The 14,221-nt window shown below is 51.4% G+C and overlaps 7 protein-coding genes across 7 annotated transcripts; 3 read left to right on the top strand and 4 right to left on the bottom strand.

Annotated features, from left to right (window-relative positions):
- Window positions 1-564: 564 nt before the first annotated feature.
- N7532_010402 (mating alpha-pheromone PpgA) lies at window positions 565-894 on the top strand (the record flags this gene model as incomplete). The annotated part of the gene is made up of 1 exon (XM_056622893.1): window positions 565-894. The coding sequence occupies one exon, from the start codon at window positions 565-567 to the stop codon at window positions 892-894; it is 330 nt and encodes a 109-aa protein (XP_056470309.1).
- A 1,027-nt stretch (window positions 895-1,921) lies between these two features.
- N7532_010401 (uncharacterized protein) lies at window positions 1,922-2,512 on the bottom strand (the record flags this gene model as incomplete). Its single annotated transcript, XM_056622892.1, has 1 exon — window positions 1,922-2,512. The coding sequence occupies one exon, from the start codon at window positions 2,510-2,512 to the stop codon at window positions 1,922-1,924; it is 591 nt and encodes a 196-aa protein (XP_056470308.1).
- Window positions 2,513-3,198: 686 nt separating this feature from the next.
- N7532_010400 (proteasome core particle subunit alpha 7) lies at window positions 3,199-4,387 on the top strand (the record flags this gene model as incomplete). The annotated part of the gene is made up of 5 exons (XM_056622891.1): window positions 3,199-3,201; window positions 3,251-3,316; window positions 3,386-3,544; window positions 3,684-4,010; window positions 4,067-4,387. The coding sequence occupies 5 exons, from the start codon at window positions 3,199-3,201 to the stop codon at window positions 4,385-4,387; spliced, it is 876 nt and encodes a 291-aa protein (XP_056470307.1).
- Window positions 4,388-4,500: 113 nt separating this feature from the next.
- On the bottom strand, window positions 4,501-5,271 carry N7532_010399 (lumazine synthase RIB4; the record flags this gene model as incomplete). The annotated part of the gene is made up of 3 exons (XM_056622890.1): window positions 4,501-4,903; window positions 4,994-5,159; window positions 5,229-5,271. The coding sequence occupies 3 exons, from the start codon at window positions 5,269-5,271 to the stop codon at window positions 4,501-4,503; spliced, it is 612 nt and encodes a 203-aa protein (XP_056470306.1).
- Window positions 5,272-5,642: 371 nt separating this feature from the next.
- gfa1 (glutamine--fructose-6-phosphate transaminase (isomerizing) GFA1) lies at window positions 5,643-8,042 on the bottom strand (the record flags this gene model as incomplete). Its single annotated transcript, XM_056622889.1, has 7 exons — window positions 5,643-5,863; window positions 5,913-6,074; window positions 6,133-7,216; window positions 7,273-7,525; window positions 7,619-7,850; window positions 7,909-7,979; window positions 8,038-8,042. 7 exons carry the CDS (start codon window positions 8,040-8,042, stop codon window positions 5,643-5,645), a joined length of 2,028 nt encoding a protein of 675 aa, XP_056470305.1.
- A 1,279-nt stretch (window positions 8,043-9,321) lies between these two features.
- On the top strand, window positions 9,322-12,961 carry set1 (histone methyltransferase SET1; the record flags this gene model as incomplete). The annotated part of the gene is made up of 2 exons (XM_056622888.1): window positions 9,322-12,799; window positions 12,858-12,961. The coding sequence occupies 2 exons, from the start codon at window positions 9,322-9,324 to the stop codon at window positions 12,959-12,961; spliced, it is 3,582 nt and encodes a 1,193-aa protein (XP_056470304.1).
- Window positions 12,962-13,302: 341 nt separating this feature from the next.
- N7532_010396 (RNA methylation protein TRM112) lies at window positions 13,303-13,820 on the bottom strand (the record flags this gene model as incomplete). The annotated part of the gene is made up of 3 exons (XM_056622887.1): window positions 13,303-13,307; window positions 13,388-13,577; window positions 13,635-13,820. 3 exons carry the CDS (start codon window positions 13,818-13,820, stop codon window positions 13,303-13,305), a joined length of 381 nt encoding a protein of 126 aa, XP_056470303.1.
- Window positions 13,821-14,221: the final 401 nt, after the last annotated feature.

The raw sequence follows: 14,221 nt of genomic DNA, 5'->3' as shown, positions 1-14,221 counted from the left end.
GCGCCGGCCCGATCTTATCTTTGCCCCAGCCCGCCTGCAGCTACTCTTCTTTGACATCCAACGTCGGTGAAATATGGAAATTCTTATTGAGGCCCTTTTCCGGCCATGTCAATTGCCTCCCCGTGCTTTGAAGAGGCCTTTTTGAGCTACACATTCGGCAACCCTCTAGTGCAGCCCTCACACATGGACACTGTGAAACAAAGAGTCTCCACGCGCCCGAAGCACCTCGACCACCCATGTTTAACGCCATCGGCTCTGTAGGGCATTCACGCCTACTGAGCGACCAGGGATTATCGGTCTAGGTGCCAATCTTTGTCCATCCGGGCTTTCGCCGTCTCCAATGGATAAAAATCTGGATCTTGTGTCATCATCCCAATTCAGGTCTCAATAAGCTTCTTTGACAGTGAAAAGCAGAAATGAAGCTGTGAATATCCCAACATCGAATATAAATATCTTCAGCTGCTCCCCCACTACAGTCTTATCTTCCACAGCAGCAACGATCTTCTCGTTTAGCTTTCGATCAATCCAATTTTTCCACCAGCTACTTTCAGCTCGAATCTCATGATGAAGTTCGTCACTCTCGCCCTCGCTGCTCTCGCTGCCACCACCGCCCAGGCTGCTGCCTACCGCGGTCTTCAGAAATGGTGTGGCCACCCTGGTCAGGGCTGCTACATGATGAAGCGCACCGCCGACGTCTCTGGCGATGTGAAGCGCTCTGCTGATGCCCTGGCCGAGGCTATGGCTGAGGCTCACCCCGCCGCTCTTCAGAAGTGGTGCGGTCACCCCGGCCAGGGCTGCTTCAAGGTTAAGCGCGCCGCCGAAGCTGTTGAGGAGGTCCAGCGCTCCGCCGAGGCTCTCGCGAGCGCCATGGCCGATCTCGACGAGGAAGAGTAAATGCATAGCCCTTCTCAGGCTCTTTTTTCAATCTCGCTCTTTTGACTTATTGGATTCTTCCAACGCCTCGCTTCAACCTCGATGTCCTCGCGACATAATGCAACTCAATAGAGCGGCCGAACTTCGACATATTGTACAATCCCTGTTCGGTTCCGCCCGCATGTCGATATCAACCCTACCAAGGACATCGAAGGTTAAATCAGGGCTGAATAACCCGTTGATGGCACACACTCTTTTAACTTCGGCCATAAATATTGCTGCTTTTTGTTTCTACTCATTATCCCCTGTGACTCGTGAGTCGAAGGGTATACGCATGTATTTAGTTGACGATAATCTCATGTCCAAGGACTTTGGTTCCATCTACACCGCCAGTAACTATAAACTGAGTTTGCGTAAACTTAGCGATTGGTTCAACAATCCCCTTCGTCTCAGACCACACCACTCCTCATGGCATCTCTTAAATATAAAATTAAAATCCTGTTCAAAAATAGTGTCAAATTCGGCGGCAGCACTTTGGATTACCACCTTTATGTGATTGTTAATTTGAAAGTTACGTTCTATCTACTCCACTGCTGTGTTCCTTGCTCGACCATCCATCTAGACACCTTCATGATCAGCTGTCTGGTTAGCTACTCCGGAAACAGATTTGTCACAGGCCCCGGCAAATAAAGAAAAGTATTTATTCACGGAGTACAAAGTCTACAATGTATTTCCTACTTAAACTTCCAGGGAAGTCCTGAACCCTGGAAGTACGTAGTAGGTAGTTGATACCTGACATGTCAGAAAGGGCATATGGTCTGAAGAAAAAAGGGATGTGGCTGTACCAACACCCTAAACTTATAGATTTGCTAGCGCCATAGTAGAGAAAATCATGCTTGTCGACCTCCGTCGCTCTCATTTCGTCTCGGGCGTCATAGAGAATAGAATCTCATGGGGTACAGATACCCTTCATACCGGACAAACAAAGACCTATTATGAATGCAATAATACAGTACAAAATCTGCACCTTGGTCGTCTCGATGCCAGGCTACTGGGATTGAGCCACGCCGCATGTCGTGTAATATCGACTTCTCTCTTCAAAGAGCCCATACTGCGACTCCATCGGAACAGTCCGTGGGAGCTCCCACCATTGCTGACTATTGTATACCGGATCCGTTGACGCAGAGTAAGGTTCTCCAGTTGTTGGCTCCCTGGGAGTACTCGTGGAACGGCCGACGCCGACTTCGTATCCGGAAATCATGTAGGGCTCCGCATTCCCACTATGGTCCTCGGCCACGCCTACTGCGGAGTCCTTCATCTCATGATCCTGGATCGGAGAATCTTGGGGCCTGGAATAGAACTGCCACGTCTGAATAAAGCGCTGCCCCTGGGCAGCGTCTGCATTCCTGAGCAAGTCAAGCTGGGCGGAGGAAGACGCAGCGGGGTTCAGTCCATGTTGGCACAGGGGATCAGAGATATTCTGCGTCGTCACTAGGTCCGCCCGGGTGTCTGAAGTGGGTGCTTGTGTTACTACGTGGGATGAATGGTGATAATGCTGGGTGATGCTATTCCTGGAGATAGTCGGCTGAGATGTCGAAACCACGTCGTCTGCCCGAGTCGGGACCATGGTCATGGTCATCTGTCTGTCGAACAACAACGACAGCTCATCCTGCAGTTTTCCATGACTCTCTGACGCTGACAGGCCACACTAGAAATATTCTGGTCAGGTCTGGTGTAAAAGGTCAGATATACGCCGAGGTTGGGATATAAATACTACCTGGGTACAATGAGGATTCTCGATGAAAGCTGCCAAGGCCTGAGATATATCAGAGATATGCCCACAAGATGGACACTGGTGGAAGAAAGAGGAAGACATTTGGTGCGGAGCAGCGTATATAAGACACAACGAAATAGGCGAAGTAATATAATTGTTTTAAGGATGCCGGATTAGGTATCTCTGCAAACATGTAATAGTATCGAGGATTCGAGGGAAAAATCATAGCCCTGCTGCAGTAAAAATTTTCACCAAAATTATCGAAGGAAAATGAATGGAGGACAGGAAAAGCTTTAATCATAAAACCCACGACGTTGTCGACCCCCCTTTGACCCCCGCCAGATGCCCAAGTAGTGTCAGTTGGGCCGCATGTCTACCGCCGTGACCACCAGGTCAGGTGACCATCCAGGCAACCCCGTGACGCAGCTTCGCCTGGTCCCAGAGCTGTCTACCACCGCGCCCTCTTCCCCAGCTTCATTGATTTGCCCTGCCCTTCCCCTCCACACCCCAGAAAATAGGAGAATCTCAGGAATTCCCACACAGCCACCACCATGGTAAGCTTCCTGCCTTGATTTTCAAACAGATGGCTAACACGGATGGTAGACGTCAATTGGTACGGGCTACGACCTTTCCAACTCGGTTTTTTCACCCGATGGCCGGAATTTCCAGGTACGGCCCATTCCACGGATCTCTCTGCACCCCTTTGTCAAGTAACCTGCAGCTAACTATGTACTTCAGGTTGAATACGCCGTGAAAGCAGTCGAGAACGGAGGCACAGCTGTCGGCATTCGGTGCAAGGATGGTGTGGTTTTGGCAGTGGAGAAGATCATCACTAGCAAGCTCTTGAAGCCCGGTGCCAATAAGAGAATTGCAACGGTGGATCGTCATGTCGGCATTGTAAGATCACGCGTTCCCTGACGATCCCTCCAGCTTGGAAGCGCCGACCCTACCATGACAAGCGCATCGAGGACCACCGGGGCTCACCCTGGCCCATATCCTTATTATTCGCATCTAACTTATCTATGTTTTCATTTAGGTTTCCGCCGGACTCGTCCCAGACGGCCGCCATTTTGTTTCCAGAGCTCGAGACGAAGCCTCCTCATGGAGGGGCGTGTACAAGGCCCCCATACCAACCAACGCACTCGCGAACCGCCTCGGTGGCTATGTACAGGCCTACACACTCTACTCAAGTGTACGACCATTCGGTGTCACCGCAATAGTCGGTGGATGGGATAGCGAAGCGGAACTAGCAGTCGATGGTCAAGTCGGCCAGGGACCGAACTCGGGCGCCGGCGGCAAGGTCGAAGGTGCCGAGGCTGGTGGACCGGGTCTATACATGATTGAACCTAGCGGTCTTTACTGGGTATCTATAATAGTCATTCTTCTGCTCCATATCAGGTACTAACAAGGCTGATGCAGGGGTATTATGGTGCTGCCACCGGCAAGGGACGACAGGCGGCTAAGGCGGAACTGGAGAAGTTAGATCTAAGCTCTGGTAACCTGTCTTTGGCCGATGGTGTCAAGGAAGCCGCCCGCATTATCTACGTCGCTCACGAGGATAGCAAGGACAAGGAGTTTGAGCTGGAGATGTCATGGATTAGCTCGCTTGACGGGCCGACCAAGGGACGCCATGAGGAGGTGCCCAAGGAACTGCGCGAAGAAGCCGAGAAGGCCGCCAAGAGGGCCTTGGAAGGTGATGATGATGAAGAGGAAGAGAAGGGTCAAGCGATGGAAGAGTGAATCTCCGGTAGAACACTAGCGCCGAATACTTTAATTTGATGATTCTGTGATACTTTGCCCCTTTGAATACACTTGAACAGTATTTTGCAGCTGTCTATTGTCGGTACAGAAGCTTAGGCAATCTTTCCTTCCGACCACTCTCGTCGCTTCACTCCCAACTCCACGGCGGCACTACCCCAGTCTTCACCGTGATTGTGCATCCCGCCCTTGCCCAGTCCGGCCCGCTCCAAGCCTTGTTCCTCCGTTAGGACTGTCAAGAGGCCAAAAATGACCGGTACACCCGAATCCAGTTGCACACGCATCAAACCGTGGCTGACCGCGTCGGCAATGTACTCGAAGTGCATAGTAGCACCTTTGATCAGAACACCGATGGCAATGATGGCATCGAAGGGCTTTTTCGGAGCAGTAGCTGCCGTGTTCGACTTGCTCAGGTCGGTAGTCGAGGACGACAACAGATCCGTGGCACTGATTCCCTCGCCAGTGGAGCTTGCCTGGACCTGGGAGGCCGCATAGAGTCTAATAATTAGTCAAGTTAGACACTAATTTCTGTCTCCTAAAAGGGCGCATAAACTCGTGGAGGTTGGGGTCAGAGAATATCAAGCTTACCGCTGGACGCCAATAGGCAATTCGTAGCTGCCAGGGACCGTCTGAACTGTGATGTTTTCCTCAGTCACACCAGCCGCCAGAAGGCTCTTCTTCGCTCCTGCAACCAGCTGGTCAATGATTGTCGCATTCCACCTGGCATGCACAATCGCGACGCGCAAGCCAGAGCCTGCAAGAGACAGTCAGAGCGGTGCGGAGAGGGGCAAATGACGTTCGCGGGCATGGAACTCTTGCGCACCGTCGTAAGTCTGGGCAGCACCAGGGCCCTTGATGGAAGCCATTGTGACTAATTGGTTAGGTTGAGTGGAATCGAGGCCCAAAGAAACAGAGGGAAGACCGAGGCGGTTTTATAGTCACGCGGTGGGATGAAAACATTCAGTGGGATCGTGATCGTCCCGCGTTTGGTAGCGGGGGAGGGGCGGAAGGCCGAATACGGCAAAATAGAGATCTGGTATTCTACAAAGGGATGAGATAATTATTGGTCAACCCCGAGACTTGGTTTGAGGTTTGATCTCCCCCTTCTACAATTATATACTTGGAATGAACTGATTGAAAAGTTTTGGCAATTGAAAAAAAAAGGGCAAAGCTAAGAAACACCTAAAGATATCAAGATCATCGCAGTCGTCTACTCCAGAACCCTTCTACCCCTTGTTTATTCGACCGTCACCGACTTGGCCAGGTTACGCGGGAAGTCCACGTTCAGGCCCTCGCCGACCGCAAGCCAGTACGAGATCAGCTGCAGCGGGATCACGTTCAACAGACCCTGAAGGCAGTCTACAGTCTTCGGAACGGCGATCTTCTCGGTTTGGGCGGCTGAGAACTCAGGGTCTTCGGGATTGCAGATCACAATGGGACGGCCACCACGAGCAATAACTATAATGCGTTAGTCTAGAAAATCACGAAAGGGAGTTGCGTCACTTACCTTGCTGGTATGCGTTGAGAGACTTGGTGAACAAGTTGTCGCGGGTGAGGATCATGATGATGGGCAGGTTCTCATCAACCAGAGCCAAGACACCGTGCTTGAGTTCGCCAGACATGACGGCCTCGCAGTGAAGGTACGAGATCTCCTTGATCTTGAGAGCACCTATGATGAGAATATACATTAGTACGACATTGGAATAGAACGGCAAATTGGTACTCACCCTCTAGAGCGGTGGGGAACTGAGCGCCGCGGCCCAGCAGCAGCAAGCTCTTCTGGTCCTTGAAAAACTTGGCACACATATCCTTGATCGAATCGTTCAACTTGAGGATCTCTCGGAATTGTTCCGAGACCTTGCCAAGACCTTCCATGATCTCTTCGCGTCTCTTCTGCTTCGAAGCTCGGTCCTCGCTGAGAGACAAAGCAAACATGACCATGGCCACAAACTGCGAGGTGTAGGCCTTGGTGGAAGCCACACCAATTTCGGGACCAGCGTTAATGTGTACACCACAGTGGGTCAGGAGAGAGATGGACGATCCAACAACGTTCACCACACCCACAGTGAGAGCACCGCGCTCCAAACAGTAGCGAAGAGCCATCAGGGAATCGGCTGTCTCACCCGACTGAGAGACGAACACACAGGTGTCGTCACGGAAAACGGGCGCCTGGCGGTCCAAGAAATCAGATGCCAACTCGACCGCAATAGGGATCTCGGTCAATTCCTCGAAGACACCACGAACAGCCATGCAGGAGTGGTAACTGGTACCGCAAGCAATGAAAATGATGCGGCGGCAGCGGCGGATGGTCGTAATGTACTGGCGAAGACCACCCAGTGTAACCTTCTTGTTGACGGCATCCAAACGGCCACGCATGGTATTGACAATGGATTCGGGCTGCTCAAAGATCTCCTTCTGCATGAAGTGGTCGAACTTGCCCTTCATGATCTCCTGCAGCTCCAGCTCAATGGTCTGGATAGTACGAACGTTGGAAGTGCCATCATCTTTGGTCAGGCGGTGGATGTTGAGTTGACCTTCGTGGATGTGTGCAATGTCATCATCCTCGAGGTAGAGCACCTTCTTGGTGTGCTCGACGATGGCCGAGGGGTCTGAAGACAAGAAGAACTCAGCAGGCTGGGGAATTCCATCGTCGGAAAGGAAAGCTCGAGACTGGGAGCGGTGCAGCAGGGACTTGTCCGGCGGGGCCAAAAGGCTGGCGGACGACTTCTTGATGGCAACATTCTGGGAGGCCTGCTCCGCAGGAAGGGCACCTTCTTCCGAGAACTCGACGTCCACGAAGTCGACCTTCATCTTCTTCGAGGTTCGCACGCCAATGACCAGGGGGAACCCTTTCGAGCGGCAATCACCTCATGAGGGTAGTGAACAGACTTGATCAGCAGTCCGAAAGCACCTTCCAGCTCCTTGATAACAGCCTTGGCCAAAACGGTGAATTCAATGTCCGGGTGCTGATCATACAGATACTTGGCGAGTTTGGCAATGCACTCGGTATCTGTCTCGGTCTCGAAGCGGAAACCCTTGCTCTCCAGGAGGGCCTTCAGTTCCTTGTAGTTGGTTATGATACCGTTGTGGACAACCGAGAACTCCCAAGTGGGGTCGGATCTGTAGGCGGAGAACTGTTGATTAGTACTGATCTTCGCAAATTGCAGTTGGGGAGGTTGACGTTTGGGGGGTTGAAGCTCAGCGGCGACTTACCGGTGGGGGTGGCAGTTCTGGCGGGAGGGTGTGCCGTGGGTGGCCCAACGAGTGTGAGAGATACCGGCGTGGGACTCGAAGCTCTTGGTCATGTTGGGCTTGCTCTCGGCGATGAGTTCTCTCAGCTTGGCGACCTTGCCAACCTCCTTGAATGCGCAGACTTCATTCTTCTTGTCGCCATCGACGGCCATACCGGCCGAGTCGTAGCCTCGGTACTCCAGTCTCGACAGACCTACAATCATTAGCGGGCGGGGAGAAGGAAAACGGGAGCAGAGATAGGGGTCACTGACCATTGAGCAGGGTGTCAATAATGAACTGGCGGTCCCGCTCGACCAGGTAGTTGATGTAGCCAAAGATTCCACTGTGATCGAAGTCAGCAGCCACACACCGCATAATGGGGGGAGGAGAGATTTCCGTACCACATGATGAGCAAATAGAAAGCGAATAAGCAGGGGGAATAACGGGAGCAGGAAGAAGTAGAATCAAACGATGAAGGAGAAAGTAGGGAAGGGGGTTGATGAAGGAGGGGGGGGAGTTTCAGAGAGAATAACAGCAGAGGCTGAATCGTATTTATAGAGGGGGGCAAGGGAGGGGCGATTATTATTAGCTCCCAGGTGTCCACAGGGAAGCTGCCGGGCCAATGCACCATGTCTCACCCGATACTCCCATGGAATGGCTTCACGTCTCCACTTCTTTCTCTAGTCTCTGCAGGGAAAAAAAAAAAATAACAACATCGTCAATTGGACATGTGGAACCCGATAGAACTTCAGGTACCCCGTTCCCATCTCAATCCATACCCCCCACGCTCCCATCCCAGATACCTGCCGGGTCCCAGATTCAAGGAAAAATGTTTCGGATTTACCGCTACCAGAAGTACCTTCGTCCTTCCAAGGTTGGTCCCCTACATAGACAAAAGAGCGAGCAACATGAACGAGAGATGGCAGGCCACCCGTTCACTCTAAGCGGCGCGGCAAAGACATCATAATGTTTATTTTTATTCACTAAATCGTGACCCATTCCATCCAGCTTTGCCCCCCCCTAAATGATAGGGATATGTACTATGATACTATTTTTGCTCTGCTAAGCCCCTCTTTCGGATACTCCGTCCTGCGAGCCTTCTTCTGCCTTCAAACCTTTCTCGTCATTTAAAAAGAAAATTTTTAACAAAATACAAATAAAATTTCTCCAAAAAAATCCGCTAGTGTTCTTTCGGGTCGGAGCTATGTATCATGCAATTGTATTTGCCGACCGGGGACCTCAATCCACAGTCGACAGTCCCCCTGGTCCCTGACAATGTTGCCATCCACACCACAGTTGTCCTCAAAAAGAAGACCGGATCCCTTAGTCATTCAAAGTCACATGATGTAATTATTAGTCATTTGTGTCGCTATCTGGATACCTCGACACCTAAACACCTGATAGGTTCAGGCACCAATTTCCCGCTCGTCGTTCCACTCCTCCACCGCTTCCCCATTCAGTCGCGTCGCTCTCTGCAAACCTTTTTGGAAATCGCGCGAGTTGCATGCCTCCTTCACGGATTATTTCACCCCCATTTTCCACTATCATACACTCGTTCCATTCTCCGCTGCCGTTTGCAGGGCTGGGAGGCTCCCTGGCCGCATGAGCTTTCGATAACAACCCTGTGGACAAGGATGCTGTCTGGTGATCGCGCGGTCGTTTCGGGCGTGTAGCCACCTCTCACGATGTCACGCGCTTCGGCCGGCTTTGCAGACTTCTTTCCAACAGCTCCATCGGTTCTGCAACGCAAGCGCTACGAGACAGGACATGACCGGCGCGATCGAGAAGGTGATGGCGACGCAACCGAAACAACCGCCCTCTCGGCTCTCGCCGCATCGACCACGCCCAGGACCGGCGCGACTTTGCCGGAATCCGCAGGCGAGAGGAATAATCTTCAACCACAACCGCGCGCCGGCAACCCCGAATTCACTGCATCTCATGAGACGCCCAATGGACATCTTCTCCCTACCCCGGCCACGGTCCCTGCCCATATCGAGACCCTGACGCCGCTCACAACCATAGAGTCGTCTCCGCCTCGAAAAATGACCAGCCCACTGTCAAAGGCGACAGAAGCATATTTGCCTGATCATCAGGTTGGTCGATTACCAGAGCCTGTCAAATCTGCCATGACCCCCATTCACACGCCCCCCACTCCGCAATCCCAGAGTCGCCCAGGGAATGTGGTTAAAGGCTGCAAGGCGATCTATGACCCCGACTTGGACAAGCGCGCCCTCAAAGAAAGAAAACGAAAACCGGAATACTTAGATATTCTCTCAAACGGTCAAACGAAACCCTCCGACCCGCGCCTCGCCATTTCCAATTATACCTGCGGCGTCGGCAAGCAAAAGGCCAAATACCGGCCCTCGCCTTACTACCTCAAGCCATGGTCATACGACGCAACAACGAGCATTGGACCTGGGCCCCCAATACAAGTTGTGGTAACGGGTTTCGACCCCCTCACACCAGTCGCTCCGATTAGTGCGCTTTTCTCGAGTTTTGGTGATATCGCAGAGATGAACAACCGCACCGACCCGATTACAGGCCGGTTCCTCGGTATCTGTTCAATCAAGTACAAAGATGCGGTTTCATTTCGCGGCGGTGGTGCTGTCTCGGCTTCGGGTGCTGCGAGGCGGGCTTTCTTCGAATGCAAGAAGGAGCAACGGATCGGAACTCGCAGAATTCGGGTTGAGCTGGATCGTGACGGTGTTGTCTCGGAACGAATGGCCACCAGGGCGATAGATTCTCAAAGGTTGGCCTCCAAAAACAGTTCGGCGACCGTCGAGACAAAGGTCGAGCCTCAAGCAAAACGAAATGAGCCCCCACCGAGTGCGCCCAAGGGTCCCTCAGGAAAGTCTTCTTTGCGCCCTGGTCTCGTTATTCCCGATGGGCCAAGAGCCAGTGTGCGATCTCCCTCGGTCCAATCATTGGTTGAAGATGCCCCCATATTGGCTCAGATTAAACGCGATCCCTATATTTTCATCGCTCACTGCTACGTGCCTGTCCTCAGCACCACCATTCCGCATCTCAGGAAACGTCTCAAGTTTTTTGACTATAAGACTATCCGTTGCGACAAGACTGGCTACTACATCATATTCGAAAATTCACGAAGAGGCGAGGAGGAAGCGGCACGCTGTTTCCGCTTATGCCATATGCAGCCACTTTTCACATATATCATGAACATGGAAAGTCAGATTCACGGCAATCCCAATTACGTTCGCAGTCCCAGTCCTGAGCGTCTTCGGGCTGAGCAACGAGAAAAGGCGAAGCAAGATCGGCTCCGAAGAGAGGCTGAGTTGGATATCGAGGAGGAGAAAAAGCAGCGCGCAATCGACTTGGATCCGTGTCGAGAAGTACTCTGCATTATCATTCGTGATCTGAGGGATAAGTTGCTCGAGGATGTGAAATCACGAATCGCCGCACCAACTCTGTACGACTACCTTGACCCTGAAAAACACGCGTCAAGAAGAGAGAAGCTGGGAATTTCCGGGCCGGAAGGCACCAAACCTCCGGTATTCCGAATTGAGACTGACACCACGCTCGGTGCTCAGAATTCGCGCTCTGAGATTTTCAATGGACGAGAAAAGCATGGATCAGTCCTCAACCTTCCACGTATCCGCAAAGCGCAAGGTTTGGATCGTGCAGGAACCGCCTTCGTGGATGAGCGGCGACGCCAACCTCTGCGAAGAAAGGAAATCCGGCCTCTCTACCATCGCCTTCAACAATTGCATGATGAAGATGATTCGGAGGATGAGCAACGGACACCTCTTACTCGGTACACAGAGGAGAGGAGTAGCCACCCCCCAAGCCGGACATCTTTCGACGAGGATTCGGAAACCGACCCAGATGACGAATACCGATCAGACACCCTTGAACATATGGAAGAAACTGCTCCAGATGCAACGGGTGGTCTGGATGAAGACAATGGTCCGGTGCATGATGTAGAGACTCTGTCTCCTCGCTCGCGAAAGAGGAAACGACTTACTGGCGAGCATGAAACAAGGAAACGGCAGAGACAAGATGATGAGCTTTTCGAAATCAAGACTGTCAGTGACGTCGCCGACAAGCATATTGAGGCGGTTGTGTCTGCCGATATCGCTCTCGTTCAGGCAGAGGACGCGTCAATTGACTCTGGCGACCAGCTATCACATGAGGAATATTCTGATCTGGGAGTTGACAAGGATACAGTGCGCGACAACATATCCGTGGATGGAAATTGGAAGACTGCAGTGCTTGTTGACGAGCCAAGAACGGAAGTTCACTGGGGCATGTCCCAGGATGTACCACGTGCGACAGTCGAGGATGATGAAAACATTGTCTTGGATCTGCATGGTTGGCAGCACTTGGTGAAAGATGATGAAGACATACGCTTTCTTCGTCATGTTTTATCAGATCAGCCCGCATCCCAAATTGAAAGTCTTAGGGCATGGGCATGGCGGCAGAAGGAGATCAAGGCTCTTAATCGTCTTGGGCCCAGTGGTCCGACACACGAGACAATTGGAATCGCGGGCTATTATGTGCCGAACACGACAGGCGCAGCCCGAACTGAGGGACGCAAGAGAATCCTCAACTCTGAAAAATCGAAATACCTCCCGCATCGCATCAAGGTCCAAAAGGCTCGCGAGGAACGAGAAGCAAAAGCAAAGGCTGACCCTCAAGCTGCGGCGGCCGAGGCTGCGAGAATTGCAGCTGCGAAGACCATTTCGAAATCGACGTCACGGTCAACTCGAGTCAACAATCGCCGGCTGATTGCTGATATCAATGCTCAAAAGCAAGCCCTGCCCACCTCAAGTGGTGAAGGAGATGTTCTTCGATTCAATCAGCTGAAGAAGCGGAAGAAACCTGTTCGTTTCGCACGGTCCGCCATTCATAACTGGGGATTGTATGCCGAGGAGAACATATCAGCCAACGACATGATTATTGAGTACGTTGGAGAAAAGGTTCGACAACAGGTGGCAGATATGAGAGAGCGACGATATCTCAAGAGCGGAATTGGTAGCAGCTATCTCTTCCGGATTGATGAGAACACGGTCATTGACGCCACGAAGAGAGGCGGGATTGCAAGATTCATTAATCACAGCTGCACGCCAAACTGCACTGCCAAAATCATCAAAGTTGACGGAAGTAAACGTATCGTGATTTACGCGCTCAGAGACATTGAAAGAGGTACGTGGAAAGTGAATATTCGAGACTTGAAACCTTGCTAAAAAACGGACTTTTATAGATGAGGAGCTTACGTACGATTACAAGTTCGAGAGGGAATGGGATAGCGATGATCGCATCCCGTGTCTCTGTGGTTCTACTGGCTGCAAAGGGTTTCTCAATTAGGTCCCTCGCACTTTATCTTCGCGGCGTTCACACATTGGCGTTCTGGGGAGGTCGGGGCATTCGGGCGTCTACTGATGAAACTCGTTATTTTAAGCGCTACAATCATGTACAATATAAAATTTCACACCTTTTTTCAGTGACATCTGTCATTTTCCACGTCCTTGCCGTTTCAATACGGGTTGATCCAGGGTGAAATGAGGGTAGATAGATATATGCTGGACTTCCGAGCAGTTTGCAGATTGGGAGCGTCCCACCTGGTGGCGTTGGATTTTTCTCAGGTGATCTGAGAGGGTATCGATAGACAGCGAAGAGGAATGAAAGTCCCTCGTTCCGGAATATGTTTAGACTGCAAGGCATCGTCAGCATGAGGCTGGAAGCGCAAGACGGTAGCGCAGAATGAGGCCGAGAAAAAGCAATTGGACTTACCCAAGTGGCTTGGAAGCAAGAAATTGGCAATGCCTTCTTTGATCACATACTCATGGCCACAATTTCCGCAGACTAGCTTTCCATCCATGACCTGGGTCTCCAATAATAGTCGATGCAAGTCCTTCAGTGTTTGTTCGTTGTTGAGTGCTTCCCCCTCCGGCTTCGATTCCGGGAGACTCGGGAATCCTAACTGTAACGCAAGTCAGCACACTGCACCATTTGCCGATTGCCAATGCATCGATCGTACCTCATTCGCAGTAGCTCGAAGGCCTTCCCAGTCGATGCGAGGGATGACATTGCGAATGAATTCCGGTTGGAAGTCTACTTCCTGGAGTTCGAGTTCCGCATCATGAAAGTGTAAGGGAAATGAAGAGGGTGAGGTCTTGCACTCCTTCACTGCACAGGTCACAAAATTGACAGTTATTATTTTCATTTTTCTTGTTCGGCAAGTGATGTCGTTTCGGTCGTGACTGCTCATGAGTTAGAAAAAAAAATGAGGTTGCGCCCCACGGGACAATTCTAATGTAGAGGCGTCCAACCATCAGATATCATGTGACTGTATTATCGATAAGGACTAGTACCCCACACAATCTCCCTCCGCCGATGGCGCCTTATGCCGCATCAATCTCAATGTGATCCTCTTGGAAGCCGACGCAAATATCCAGGTATAGCACAAATTCTCGCAAAAATGTCACCACACCTTGGTATTTATATTTATTGAGTGCCACTTTATAGTCTTTATCGACGGGTTGATGCTGTTGTGCACTATGACTAGTACGTATATGCTTATCACATAGATGCTGGCAATATGCATATGTATGCACCTATTCGTCT

Source organism: Penicillium argentinense (assembly GCF_028826775.1).
Source record: "Penicillium argentinense strain IBT 30761 chromosome Unknown utg000010l_segment0_segment0, whole genome shotgun sequence".
Taxonomy (NCBI): domain Eukaryota; kingdom Fungi; phylum Ascomycota; class Eurotiomycetes; order Eurotiales; family Aspergillaceae; genus Penicillium; species Penicillium argentinense.
Note: the sequence above shows the minus strand (reverse complement) of the source record. Positions and strands in the feature narration are given on the sequence as shown.